Source organism: Ambystoma mexicanum, chromosome 7p, assembly GCF_040938575.1.
Source record: "Ambystoma mexicanum isolate Mex_15411 chromosome 7p, UKY_AmexF1_1, whole genome shotgun sequence".
NCBI classification, from domain to species: Eukaryota; Metazoa; Chordata; class Amphibia; order Caudata; family Ambystomatidae; genus Ambystoma; species Ambystoma mexicanum.
In genome coordinates this window covers 826,150,034-826,164,971 of record NC_090939.1, presented here as the reverse complement: position 1 = coordinate 826,164,971, position 14,938 = coordinate 826,150,034, and the positions used below count along the sequence as shown (strand labels likewise).

The following is a 14,938-nucleotide window of genomic DNA, read 5'->3' as shown; positions in this document are numbered from 1 at the left end:
AACCTATAATTTTACTGCTTCAGCATGCCATAAATTAAGCAACAAGAGCAACTTCTATGTATTCAGGGGTAAAACAGTTATCTGTAGTTTTTGTGATGAAAAAATTAGAAAACACTGAAAACAGATTCAGATTTCTTTTGAAGCACTTGATAAACACAGCCAGAAAAAGAAATGACCATAGAAAGCAGAATGCCCTCATCATATTCCCACCAAAACTCAACGTGCAACACCATAGTATGACAATACCATTGGTTCCTCTGTTCCTAAAAATCATGCACATTCTTGATACCTACCATTTCCACCCTTTCCCTTCAAGTACAGACTATTGACCTCCTGTTCGAACTAACCAATCTGCTCAGGGTATTCCTGTCTGGGACTTTACAATGTTGCTCTATATGTGCAGCTTTTAAGACCACTGCGATAGAAGGTGGTGAACCTTGGCTTCCGAGGCCTCTGTAGTTTACATGGGTGGGGAATGCAGGCTGAAGGACTTTGTACCTAGCGAAGGCCACTGTACTGGAGTACAGAGATGGTGTTGGGGCCTTTGAACATTTTCAAAAGAAAGGGGTCTCAAGCCTCAGGGCGTCCCCAGCACCTGCCCCCAGGTTGCCAGTCAGCATTCTTGCAATATATTAATTTCTCTATTTTCATTCTGGGACTTTAAATGGTCACTTTGCAGCACGTGCATTACAAGCTGCATTTTCTCTTCCCACAGGCTATACAGAAGTGTTATCAGCTTATTGCCTTCTAACACTGGTTCCTCCACATCAGCCATTTGCTGACAAAGAAGGTTTTAGAGCTCTTCAGTGGCATTTCGTGTTTAAGCTCTGTGGCGGCTGGCCGTCTCGTCATAATTGGCAGCTATTAACCGTATCGTAGTCGCCACTGTAATGTATGCATAATGCACCCCATTTGTAACATACAATTTATGTTGTTGTCATTTTTGGGGAAAGGGGCGCCAATGTTGCTTCCCGCCTGGGGTGCAATCTAGTGTAAGACCGGCCCTGGCTGCGGCCGAGCTGTCTGAAAACGCTTCAAGGCTGGAATCAGGACCGACACTTTGCCTTTAGATATGCCAACTGCAGCAGGGTTGCAAGGATATAATGACATCCTGTGCTTATCCAAAGGAGTCCTGAATGCTGCAGGTATTATCGTGCATTCCTAATTCTAAATGTAATGAACTTCAAACGCCATAACCCCTGCATTTATCAATTTTCCCTCATTGCCAATTAAAGGGATACTCTAGTAAAAAAATGTATTTCAAAAATAGATAGGCCACATTAAAAAAAAAATACTAGCATCCTCCGTTTTAAAACTTCCTATGTAAAATTTTGAGTTATTCAAGCTCAAAATTCGAAAAAGCAAGCACAGGGGGGCCGCCATTTTGTGAAATGGAGGCCCTCCTGTGCTGGCTTTTGCGGCACTAATGAAGGAAAAGACAGCCAGCTGTAGTAAACAAAGTCTACCGCTGGGTGGCTTTCCCTTCATTAGTCCCGGGACTCAGAGGACGCGGACCGGAGACCAGAGCAGGAAAGCTGCAGCTGAATCTCGGTAAGTGCTATTTATTTTTTTTTACAAAAAATAAGCACTAGCTGCGGTGTTTTTTCTAAGTTTTCCGGGCTGGAGGAGCCCGGAAAACTTAGAAATAAAACCGCAGCTTTAAAAACGTTGTATTTATGTTTGCGGTCGCTTTTGAAGCGACCGCAAACATAAATACAACGTTATTGTGTTGGAAAACGCTGCGGTTTTTCGTTCCAAGTTTCTCAGGCTCCTCCGGCTCGGAGGAGCCTGAGAAACTTGGAACGAAAAACCGCAGCGTTTTCCAACACAACCGCGTGTGTTTCTGCCTGCTGTGGCTATCACTTTGGGTCTCCGGTGCTCCCAGGAGCACCGGAGACCCAAAGTGAAAGCCACAGCAGGCAGAAACACTTGCGGTTATGTTTACATGCCGCGTAGTGTTTCTACCTGCAGCTGATTTCCGATTTGGGGCTCTCGGGCTCCCCGTGGGGAGCCCGAGAGCCCCAAATGGAAAAGCAGATTCAGGCAGACAACGCGGTTGTTTTCTGCAATGCCGGGTTGTGTCTGCCTGAATCTGCTTTTCCATTTGGGGCTCTCGGGCTCTGTGGGGAGCCCGAGAGCCCCAAATGGAAAAGCAGATTCAGGCAGACACAACACGGTTGTTTTCTGCAATGCCGCGTTGTGTCTGCCTGAATCTGCTTTTCCATTTGGGACTCTCGGGCTCCCATAACCCCTCCGGGAGCCCGAGAGCCCCAAATGGAAAAGCAGATTCAGGCAGACACAACACGGTTGTGTTGGAAAACGCTGCGGTTTTAAAACCGCAGCGTTTTCCAACACAATAACGTTGTATTTATGTTTGCGGTCGCTTCAAAAGCGACCGCAAACATAAATACAACGTTTTTAAAGCTGCGGTTTTATTTCTAAGTTTTCCGGGCTCCTCCAGCCCGGAAAACTTAGAAAAAACACCGCAGCTAGTGCTTATTTTTTGTAAAAAAAAATAAATAGCACTTACCGAGATTCAGCTGCAGCTTTCCTGCTCTGGTCTCCGGTCCGCGTCCTCTGAGTCCCGGCACTAATGAAGGGAAAGCCACCCAGCGGTAGACTTTGTTTACTACAGCTGGCTGTCTTTTCCTTCATTAGTGCCGCAAAAGCCAGCACAGGAGGGCCTCCATTTCACAAAATGGCGGCCCCCCTGTGCTTGCTTTTGAGCTTAAATATCTCAAAATTTTACATAGGAAGTTTTAAAACGGAGGATGCTAGTATTTTTTTTTTAATGTGGCCTATCTATTTTTGAAATAAAATGTTTTACTAGAGTATCCCTTTAACCCTCTTTCGCTTGTTCCTTCGCTGCACCTTGTTACTTACACGCAATGAATTGGCATGAGACGGTATTTTCAAAATGGCAAACTTGGCCACTTGTAGGTCCCTACTCGTTATAAAGGGGCTCGCCCCGCCCCATTCCTTTGTTTTGCCCTTCGCGGGCTTCGGGTGTTTTTGGCGCCGTTCCGCCCCCGTGCCCTCCCCTTTCCCAGGTGGAGGGGAGAAGTTTGGTAGAGGACCCTGCAGCGGTTATCGTGCTGCCTCCTCCATTTTTATTTTTGTGCCTTTCCGTCGTCCGGCAAAACCATTGGTTTTCCAATGCTTGATTATTTTCTGATAGAAAACAGTTATGTCATGCTGCCAGCAGATGGCGATGTTGTGCCTTACAAACTGCAGCATTCTTAAATCCCGATCATTTTGTGCTTTGAAACGCACGTCAAGCAATCCTGCTTTGTCCCCCCACAAGATTAGCACCGAGGCATTCTGCCCTAGCCCCAATAGACGTATACTGACCCTCAAAAAACCACTACGTTATTACCTTGGTTTTTGCAGGACTTTACCAGCTGGTAGGGCTGGTAGGTGCAGAACATAGGCAGGTGCAGAACATAAGGCTATAGAAATGAATGCTTCATTGTTACACATTCCTGATCTTTTAGTTACGCCTCCGATAATACTGCATACTGTCTCCAGAAATTATGGTTCACGTAGCGTGTAAAAGGGTCGCTCGTTGCTAACAACTACATTCAATCTGTACCCGAAGGTTTTGGTTTTTGGAAATTCGGTTTCTAGATGGCTTTTGTAAATAATGTTTCTCTGAAAATGTAGCTATATGAAATACACCCGCACCCCAAAACCCCTCCCTATTACCAGGGTCCTCTTTTCCTTAACTCCATCAGCCCCTCAAAACAATTGGTGGCTTCATCCCACCAACTTCAGTCGTAACACTCAGTTACCAAAACATCCCGCTATGCTAAATGTATCTCCCCAGCTCAGCTGCAAAACACTTTTTTCCGTTGCCCGACTCCAGGGCTGTTGCAACCCGCTCCCTATACCACAGCGCGTATTCTGAGTCTCTAAAATCTGATCACACCACTCCATTGATTAGGAAGCCCCCCTTAAAACATGACTATCGTGCGAGCCATTCCTATACTACGTTTTTTAAGACTTTGCAGTGAGTCGTCTTGAGCCAGCTTGTGCTCGACAAGATCCTAGCTCAATCTGGCTTCAACCCTCGCTGCGGCATAAAAAAAACAAGTTCCCTATCCAAGGGTGGATAGCTACACAAGCAAAGCGTTGGTCCCTGACGCGAAGGCTTCCGGCACTCGGCACCTTTCAAACCTAAAGCAGGGCCTACAGAGTCTTCCAAGGTTGATGAAACAAGTGCCATTCAAAATAGGTGTAATGACAACGGTACATCATATTTTTAAAGACCCATTTGTTATAATGTGGTTAACTCATGAAGGTAACCATGATGTACATAGTTCTGTGAATTGCGTCATGCCTCGTGTACGATTCTGGAATCTAGATTTCAGAATCATACACAAAGATGAAGGCTACTGATAGTTGGTCCTCCTGGGGACTTCCTAACAATAAATCATAATACGTTATATTCATGTGTGGCGAATGTATTATTTCACTTCATCATTCGAAAGTCTGCTTTTTGTTTGTGCACTTTTGGTCGACCTGAATTCGACCACTACTAACTACTCTGTAATCCGTTATTCCGATTCAGTGGTGACGTCACAATGCCTCCTGCTTGAGCCAACAGAGATTATTCCAGCTGTCACTACAGACCTTAATTGTAAAGCTTTCAAATTCATTGCTTGCAGAGTAATTTTCTATGGCCGGTAATTGACAAGGAACTGTTTGTGGTAGAATGTTTAATTTGTGCAATGCTGGGGGTTTGCTCATGTGAGCAAGAATCTCCACGTTATTACTTATTTTAAAGCACAAAATGAATGTTTTTCTTCCAATACATTTTATTAAAACAGCTGGAACTATTTTTCTTCAACACATTAGGTGCTGCATTTTTGCTTTTTTTTATAATCCAAACAGATTCTATATTGATTAAATGGATCACCAAAAGTAAGATAACTTACATTATACTAAGCAAGAAAGAAACGAGGTATTAAAAGGGAAGGTCAGTGTATGGCCATGTATGAGAAGGAATAAAAAAAACTACTATACCAAAAATGGATATTGCAAGTCACCTAGGACTTCCATTACTTTATATATTAACTCTGCCTTCGTCTATTTGGTCACAGAACAAACTCCTTGGTGACTTGCAATATCCTTATAATGTACGCTAGGAGGTACACTTTCCCATATATAAGAGCATAATATGGTTGGGCACAAATGACAATAGGCTATTATGACAGACTACCCCATCTAACATTTTGCAACACTGGATGGCTGTTGGAGGTCTGGTCTTGGCTCAGCTCTCCTTTTTTCCATCCGGTCGCTCGCAAGAGGTACGCATGGCACACTGAATCCATTCTGGTCCCCACGCCATATGGAGTTCCCAGGAGTTCTTCCCCTTACATCTGCACATGGAGCCGCTGGGAGATCTGGTAGTGGCGATCAGTGTCCCCATGCAGCATTAAGCAGGTGACAACCAGTTTCACCCGCATGTGTCCGTCCTGTTTAAGACATCTTTAAGATAAGTGAACACCGAAGGGTTTGGGCTAATACTCCACCAAGCTAAGGACTGTTAATTAAGAAAAAGTTATTCTTTAATAGTTGGGGGGTGTAAGAGCCTGCAATGGTCAGTGCGAGTGACACTAGTCCTACGTCACCAACCAGAGAAAGCATGTAAAAAACTATGGACTAAAGCGCTACACCCTAAAGTAATAAATGTCCTTTCAATTGTAATCACATATCATTTCCACAGTATTGTGGAAATTATATGTGAATTGTTGGTGCACTTCGGTTTTAATAGGAAGCCAAAACGTGTTTCGACCTGAAACCTCAGGTGTTCCTCATGGACAACAAAATCCAAAAAGTAATCAATAATTGTACAACAAAGCAAATCAAACATTTACAAATAGTAAGTTTCAATACATTAACAATGTTTTTCATGATCACATAACACATGTGATGATGCATCCAAATTATGAGTTGAATCCCTGGGCTCAAACTGAGCACACATAAGGAATGTCAATACTAAATTTAAATCCCACGCTGAAACCACAAACTGGCGTGGTGGAAATTGGATACGCAATCCCCCGTCAAAAATTGCCTAACAGTGGGAATTGTGAAGAAAGAGCCTTGCTCCGGGGTCCTTTTGAAAACTGTAATAGCAGCTAGTTACTGTAAGGAAGGCATGGTATCAATAGTAAGACACAAGTGACCATAGTTCAAGGGTGTTTATTGAACTTCAACAAGGGTATGATAAACACCTAACTAACCCTAAACCTATAGATTGGAGCAAGCTACAGCCATCAAATAATAGAAACGGCTGTACTAGTCGTGCTGTGTCAAAATAAAGATGGCATATACTAAAAAAAAACAATTGCCAAACCTTACTCTATATAACAAAAGGTGTGTGGGCTATTGCAATGTATATATGATAAGTGTTCAGGAAAGAATAAGTCATAATTACTGAGTAAATGTGTTCCCCTTCGCCACGTTTTCAGGCACAGGACAAGGTGTCTCATTGGAGCTCAGAACACTCGTTTGAGCCTCTGGATACAGTTCAAATGAATGGTGCTTACAACGGGTCTCCCTTTGTTGGGCTCGGATCTTCTTCAATTATTCACTTGCATCAAAGACTTTCGATTGTGCGATGGAGGTTTGACTCGGACCCTCACATGACCACTTCCACTTTATTCCTGACTTTGTAATGTTTTCTGTTATCTGTAGTTCTCATACAAAGTACACTTTCACTTTGGTTCCTCTCAACCGGAGTTACAGTATTCAACGTTCACAATTTCTCTGGCTTCCCTCAGTCGGGCGCAAGCCTTTTAACATTACATCTCTCTCTCTTCAACTGCATGAGAGTTCGAAATACATCTTACCGAGACTTGACTGGGTAGTTTCCCTTTGCTTGGCCACTCAGTTGTTTTGTACCCTTCTTCTTTCAACACTACACAGTTCAAAAAGTATTTATTGTTTTTCCTGCTATCTTCTCTTTGTTGCTTGGCCTTGCTCAGTCTTTCAGAGTCTCCCTCCACTGGGTTCGGACCCTCTCCCAAAGTTTACCCGGGTCTCCCCTCTGCAGGGCTCGGACCCCGCTCAGGGTTCACAAAGGGCCTCCCCTGTGTCGGGTTAGGACCCTTCTCCAAAAGTTCACCTTGTGTCTCCCTCTGCCAGGCTCAGACCCTTCTTCCGAATTTATAAACATAACAAAAAACAATGTCTTTGGACTTCCAGTCCCATAATGCAGTTCTTGGTATTTTGCTCACACTTCCTCAGCTCAACAAAATGGCATTACAGTGGTTTTAGGAACCACCATAGTACTAGGCGAAATGTACCTGGGGTCAAGGTCTCGACACCTACCCCCCCTCCTAGTGGCCCCGGCTCTCCGGTTTAACCCAGGGCAGGAGCTTTGTTGAGGGTACCACCAGGTAACCCCAGCTGCCCCTGGTTTAGGTCCCCTGGAGGCATAGCTTCCACTCCACACTGCAGCCCCCCCCCGGCGCAGTCAGGCTCAGTGTCTGGGTAGTTCTTTCTCCTCCAGGCCTTCCAGGTTCCTCTCCGCTCCACAGGTCTCTCTCTGGCATCCCACCACCCTCCAGCATCCCCAGCTCACTCATAGTGTGCTCTCCTGCTCCGCCTTTCATATACTTCCTATGAGTGCTAAGTGGAGTCAGGTGTGAATAGCTAGAAAGGGAGGCCTGACCTTGCCTGGCCTCATTAGCGGACAGTCCAGTCTAAATCAAGTATAGTCTTTCTTCTGTCACTCAGTGGTGTTTTGAGAGATCTTCATTGTCTTAGCTCCCCTCTTCCTCATCTCAGTGTTTGTAGAAGAAACCAGTGTGGAGGGATTATGGGAGTTGTAGTTTTTCTGATTAGGGAAAACTGTGTGGGGTTTTGTCCAAATTAACGGGTTGAGTGTTTGATGGTAAATAAATGCATTTGTGTGGTTTCACAGAAAGGTACTGGGGCATAATGGAACTGGTTTGACAATATTCTATTTCAAGTGAAGGAATGTCGGGTAGGGGCATAGTCCTGCGGTTGTAATACACAGGATGGTAATTGTAATTTCTTTCTCTCAGTTCTCCCACGCCTCCTTTCGGAGTTGGTACTTATTGGAATTAGGGAGGGGATAATGGTGCAGGATTCAGAATAACCTATAAAGGTGTAGAAAGTGTCGAAATGGGGTAATACTGCGTCTAGCCATCTGAAGTCTCACCCCCATTACCCAAGGATTCCTCACCCAGGTGATCATCCCACACTTGTCGACACACAGGGTCTGGATCCAAGGGTGATGGCTGTGCTCTGGCAACCAGAGAAATAGATCCCCAGGGTTCAGACAGTGAGACACCTTCAGGTTTCTCACAGTACCCCTTTACAGTGAGAATCTGCCGGCCCGTCCGGCCAAATGAAAGCAAAAAATCCAAAATAAAGTATATGGTACCAGTAAAAGGGTCCAGACTCCTCTCCTTGCATCAAGCCGAGAATGTATGCCATCTGCATGCACAAATGGGCTTAGTGACAGGCCTCTGAATTGAGAGAAGTAAATCCAGGATGCCATCTGACAAGTCTCTCCCTCAGTACCTTAGCCTTTAAGCAGCCAAGCATAAAAGGTCAGGTTGTTGATGTTTGGTTGGAGGATCTACCCCTCCGACTGGGACAGCAGATCCACTCTCTTCAAGAGGTGCAGGCAGGGCAGATGGAAATGTCCAACGCCAGTTACCACATTTGCAGAGCCCAGTTAGAAGCAATCAAGATCAACGTGGACTCAAATGGGCATAGTCTACTGAGAAACAGCAGTATGACAGAGCGGCAGAAACACACAGCAGGTCTAACATTCAGTTGACCGTCAGTGCGTCCCCCAGAGCTCCCTGCAGAGGAAATACCCTGAAGCAGAATAACTTCCTGTTCACACGGGAGGTGAAGATATTCACCCGTGGAGTCCCTGAACAGGTGTACATCTTCTCCAGAAATTCCTGGCTGAGCTCCCCCATGTGGGAGGCCAAAGTCTGCTTGCTCAGGTTTCCACTATGGCATTCTCGGTTCCGGCAAGATGAGCCATCATCAGAGATAAGTCGTGCTCCAGAGCCTAGAACCAGTGTCACATTGTTTCTCTGCACAGAGGCCAGGACCCCAAACCCGTCGCTTGTTGAGATTTGTGCATGGCTAACCTTTTATCCATCAGGGCAAGTACACACTTGCCCTTCACAGAGGGGTGGAAGGCCACCAATGCCAGCCGGATCACCCTCAACTGGAGCAAGTTGATGTGCTCCCCAAATTTCTGAGGGTGACTATAGTCTGTTCACTATTAGATTCAATAGGCAAGCACTCTAACCTTTTAAGGGCACTTCAGTGACCACCTTTAGCCGTGGCCAAGGTTGACAAAGTAACGCCTTTCCAATAGATCGTCTCGCAGGGACAGCCATGCATGGTGTTGACAAATTCTGCTCGAGACCTGTTAAAAAGATCTGACATGTTCCCCTGAAACAGAGACCACTGGCAACAAAGGAGCCAATTAAGTGAGCTGATGCAAAGTTGAGCTCCCAAAACCACCAGAATGAGGCAGGGACTTGTTCCTGGGACTAGAGGACATGCACCGTCCGAATGTCTAGTCACTCAGTTATCGAGCGGGAAGGCCCTGTCCAGGCGAGTACCTAAGACTGCACAGATAAATCAGAGGTATTGGGACGGTGAAACATATGATATGATATGATATATGATATGGCATTTATAAGGCGCCTATACACAAGTGTTTCAAGGTGCAACGCAGCAAGGGAGGGGGAACAAAGGGAGGACAGACAACGATCATACTAGGCCAGGTGTCATACAGATCGCGCAAGTGCATGGGATGTGGGAAGTGGGAAAGTGTGGGGGTGGCGGGACAGTGCTGTACATGGGAATCGAATAATAACAATAAGTGAAAGTAACGGCCAGCAGGTGGCAAGTGCAAAGGTGAGTGCAGACAACAGGTTTCAAGTGCTGGTAGTGGGACTGAAGGGATACAGAAACAGTCCCCAAGTGCGGGGATGGCAGGCAGTGCAGGTGTGTGTGTGTGTGTGTGACTGGCGGCGGAGGGACCTGGGTCCAGGATCAGAGGGTGGCCAGGTAACCAGTGCAGATTCTGCTTCAGCCAGGAGGTCAGCTCGGGAGAGGAGGAGAAAAGGCAGAAGCAAAGAGAAAGGTTGTGAGGTGCTTCCGGAACCTGAGATGGTTCTCCTCAAGTTTCAGGGAGGCTGTTTCAGAGGGAAGCCCCAGCTGAAGAAAGATCTACTACCAACTCATTGCTTGGAGAAGTGACTGACCCTGAGGGAGTTGGAGGCGGATGAGCGAAGAGCTCGAGAGGGAAGATATTTAGGAAGAGAGAGTTGAAGGTATTGAGGCCCCAGGCCCCAGAAGGCCTTATAGACAATGCAGAGGGGTTTGAACTTGAGGGTTCCCTCATAAGACTTCTTGAGGTTTAGTGAGAAGCTCAAGCTGTGCAACAGGCTGCACATACAGAACAGATGTGCAGATGTCTGGTCTGGAGAGCAACCTCAGATGAGTCAGTTCAGGTATGGAAAGACCTGAATGCCTACCCTCCTGAGGCAAGAAGTGACCAATGCCAGCAGCGTGGTGAAGAACATGGGTGCTGAAGACAGACTGAATGGCAGGACTTTGAACTGGTAGTGGCAATGTCCCACAGTGAATTTCGGGTACTTTCTGTGCTTGATGTTGCACATAGAAGTAGGTGTCCTGGAGATCTAAATTCATGTCGATCAAGGGCTTGGAGGATCTGGATCAGAATTATTATTTTGAATTTGTCCTTGCGTAGGTACAAATTGAATACCCTCAGAACCAAGATGGGATACAAGCGCTCGTCCTCCTTCGGTACCAAGAAGTAAAATCAATACCAGACCCCGTCTGCTTCCAAATTCGGTATTAGTTCCATCGTGTCCTTACCCAACAGCTGACAAACCTCCCCCAGCAGGCAAGGGACCAGCGGCAAATGAGGGTTGTAAGGAGGATGGTCTGCAGGGTGTTGAGCTAAAGGGAGACTATATCCCTGGTGAACCATCTGTGAGGCCCAAGCGTCGGACGTGATGCAATGCCATTCTGAGCTGAACATGGAAATTCTGCCACCACCCCTCACTGGGGACTGATGAAGGAAATAGTCTTCATATGTGCTCAACTCCTAGGGCGGTAGGGGGTACTGCGGAGGTGGAGACACCATCTTTGAGAGTTCCCCTGTCACGTGCCCTGGGTAAATGGCAAAGACTTAACCATGGCTGTAGAGGACTGGAACCTCTAAAGAATCCTCGGTCTTTGCCCCAAAACGATTATGCACATCAAAAGGCATATCCAGGAGCTTCTTTCCCAGACTGTAAAGACAGATCCGGTTAGGGGTCAGAAACATACATTTGTCGACAGCAGTCCATTCATGGCTTGAAGCATGAGGTCTTCATGAGATTAGGCATTAGCAAAACCTTAAGTAGCAGTGTTCCTGAAGCAAAAGTAATGCGCAGAAAAAAAGAACTCAAGTCATGGGACGCAGCGCCTCACTATGTACGGGCCCAAACGCCATGTCCAGCGCAGAGCAGACACAAAGCTGTGCAGCACCCTCTGGTAGTGGAAACGTTTCCAAAGACCAGCTGCACTGGAGATAGAAGATCATAGATGAGGAATCTGTGGGAGGAAGGAATCTATTAGAAATGATAGCCAATTTATCACGAGGCTACTTAATAAACTAGCCTTCTACTGATACACATATTAAAGACTATTATACATTACTAAACATATACGCTGTCAAATTACATATTTATGTGAAAGGGTCCATCATTTTCACAAGATTTTAATTTAGTGACAGAAGTTAATTTTTAAGGTCATACAGATTTTAGTAAAAATCTTACCTTAAAGAAACATGGATGAATAAGATAAACATATTGATCAATGCAACAAATCGTGAGACTATCAATTTAATGTGGTACCTTCAGTTCAAATCAGAAGAAACACCATTTTATGCTTATGTGCAAACCTAAAATAACGTCTATATTGTGTGCGGGCAAAACTATCATGCAATATTGCAGAGCACAGCTCATTCATGTACCATGCAGGCAGAATGTGACCTATTAAGAAATGTATTAAGTCTTTTTGAAGAGCTGTTCTGCCACTAGAAGTGGGTGGGGCTTGGAAAATGGTAATCGGTTGCCCCAAATGACCCGCAAATGTTTGCAGGTCACGTGAGGCTCTTGATAATCCAGTCCTTGGAAAAAAAAACACCAGGCTGTTTACAAAGTTGGTCAGTCAAAATGTGGAAAAAAAAAGTCAAATGACAATGTAGAAAAATAAATGTCGAAAAAAAAAAGTCGAATTCCCTCTTTTTTAATTATATATTTATTTTGGGGTCCGGGAATAAAATAAAAAATGGGTAAAACACACAAAAAAAGGGGTGGTTTTGGGGGAGGAACCCCCCCCCCCATTTTGAATTAAAAACGTCATTAAAAAAAATTCGACTTTTTTTTGTTCGACATTTTGACATTCAACGTTTTTGTTTTCGATTTTATCACTATAAACCGTTTACAAAGCTAGTTTACTGAAGACATTATTTCTTCCTTGCATATAATCAGATAATACATTACCTGTCTTCAACAGCTGTGGCACCAAGGAGAATAAGGTCTTGCTCGATTTGTTCATATGCTTCAGCCAACTTCTTTTCCCGTTCTTGTAATGCCAATTTTGCAGTTTGCAATATTTTGTACACCTTTTCATACTCTTCCTGGGTGTATTTTTTATATGCAACACACAACGTTCTAAGTCCTTCCTAAAATGTACAAAACAAGCCACCTGAGATCTAAGACCAACTATAAGGCACAATAGATTTAGCACGGGATACAGCCATAGAACTATGAGACTGCAACATAAATAAGTATAAATACAAAATATAATTTAATCAAGCCGAATTTGCCACTCAGTGGGTGATTCCCTTTGGTTTTAAAAGCTATCACTTCTCTGCCTTTATAAAGCAACAGAATTTAGACTTCTTTATATGCACAACTAACATATTACATATGTCTATTGAAAAATGTATTCTTCCTCCCATCAGCAATTTTACATTTTGCACACTTTGGCCAATCTTCTGCCTACCCAACCTTTAAATAAACATACAATTATTTAGCAAGGTCATGAACAATTTGTTTAAAATCCATTTTAAACCATTATCTACCCAGTTAAAAAAAATTGGATGATTAATTGTAAATCAAAAATACATTCAACAGCAAATAGTCCTAACATTGACCAACTATTTGATGGAGGATGCATTAGTTTCCATATCTGAACTTTCATCTTTACCACTTGTTCCCTTCAGGTAGGCCCCTCAACCTTTCAAGGAGGAGTCTGTGACAACGGTCAGCTGAGATAGCGATGGTACTCTTCATGTTCACAGGAGATTTGCCTAGCATTTCGGTGCTGGACCACCCTTGTGGTTGGGACCAGACCGATATGAAAATAGGCATTTCTCCTCTGTGAAGGGTGCAGTGAGCTAAAATGTGGTTGTAGATCCTCCTGAGTGGAAGACATTCCAAAGGACAGGTTATTTGAACCATGTTCATTCTCAGTAGAGGGGCTCCCACACTCTTGTTAAATTAATCAAATAATTAGTAAGGGTTCGAGCTTGGACATCGCGGTTTCAAAGTTGGCAGTTTTGCTGCATCAAAGCACCATTTGCCTTTCTCCAATCTTTTAGATTTAACATAAAATATTACATAAATGTTCACTTCAGTTGTAAACAACCCAAGCATTGGATAACAAGGAAACTTGAGTACAGTTAAGTGATGTCTTCAAATGGTGAAGCTGGTATTACAATTCATATTAACTGGTTTCAAGGTCTGTAGTGGAGCCACTAGACCACATATTTCTCATGTAACCAGTCTTTTTGGTCTAATAACCTGCTTTGTATTGGTTTTAATTTCTAAGCATGCTCACATTTGATCGGTAAGTAAACTGAAGTACAGGGAGCAGTAATTTCACCGATATATCACAATTTTGGTCAAATTAAGCATACATTAAATAAACATAGGATCTAGAGCATCCAGTTTCAAAGTTGGCAACACATCCACAAGACTTATTTTCCTTTCCTTCAGTTCCCATCCTCTCTTCCCTTTCTGCTCTCCATCCTTCCCCTATCTCACCTCTTTCCTTTCAAACTTTTCCTCTCTGTTGCCCTCCATTTTCTCTCCTCCCATTGACCTCTGATCAGTTGGATGGATGGCGTGGACAGTAAGTAGTAGACTTATGCCTTTGGGTGATATGTGGAAGGCAGTCCTATATCCTTGCTGATATGATGGCAAGGATATGCTTCTATGGGGGTTTGCATGTGGGTGGTATTGTGGGAATTAGCCAGAGGGTGGCTCTATGTCGGTCTAGAGATAGTGAGGATGTAGAGTGTGGGACTGCATGCAAGACGTCTAGCGGGTAAAAATTTGCAGTATGTGGTTTAGTTGGATAGTGTACGGAAATGTGCACATGGTACCGTTATTGGCGTGTGGTATTTCTGCCATTAAGGGTAGGGCTAAATCTGTGAGACTGGGGAGGGTTATATACCTGAACAATACAATTTACAAACTGCTGTATTTGCAATTTTTGCTAATCCTGCATGAAATAATTAATGATAGTCCAGTCTCGTAGTATCAATAATAATGCTTCAGATTAATATTTCAACTCATCTGATCGCTCTCACTATTGCTAACGCCAGGTCAGTTAATCCTTAAGGGAAATCCGCAACCTACTCAATAGTAGTGTTAACCGTGCCTATTTTTCAAACTTTCTAACCCCCTCCTGTTATTATGCGGATCTCTTATTTGCAGGTCAATATTGCAAATGCTGTTTAGCCTTATTCATAATCATGTGTAGTTGCCTTTTATTTTACCAACCCAGTTTCATAACAATATTGCTTGTGGAAAGGCAATGATAGGGATCTTATTGGCCAAGGAGG

The 14,938-nt window shown here is 44.1% G+C and overlaps 1 protein-coding gene across 7 annotated transcripts in view; it reads right to left on the bottom strand.

The window, feature by feature from the left end:
* Positions 1-14,938, bottom strand: part of ATP11A (ATPase phospholipid transporting 11A) — a 2,308,865-nt gene that overhangs the window by 633,323 nt on the left and 1,660,604 nt on the right. For all 7 annotated transcript variants that reach the window (XM_069636989.1, XM_069636990.1, XM_069636983.1 and 4 more), the window contains exon 18: positions 12,588-12,769. In XM_069636989.1, the coding sequence (XP_069493090.1) occupies positions 12,588-12,769 (182 nt within the window). The remainder of the gene's footprint in view (positions 1-12,587; positions 12,770-14,938) is intronic.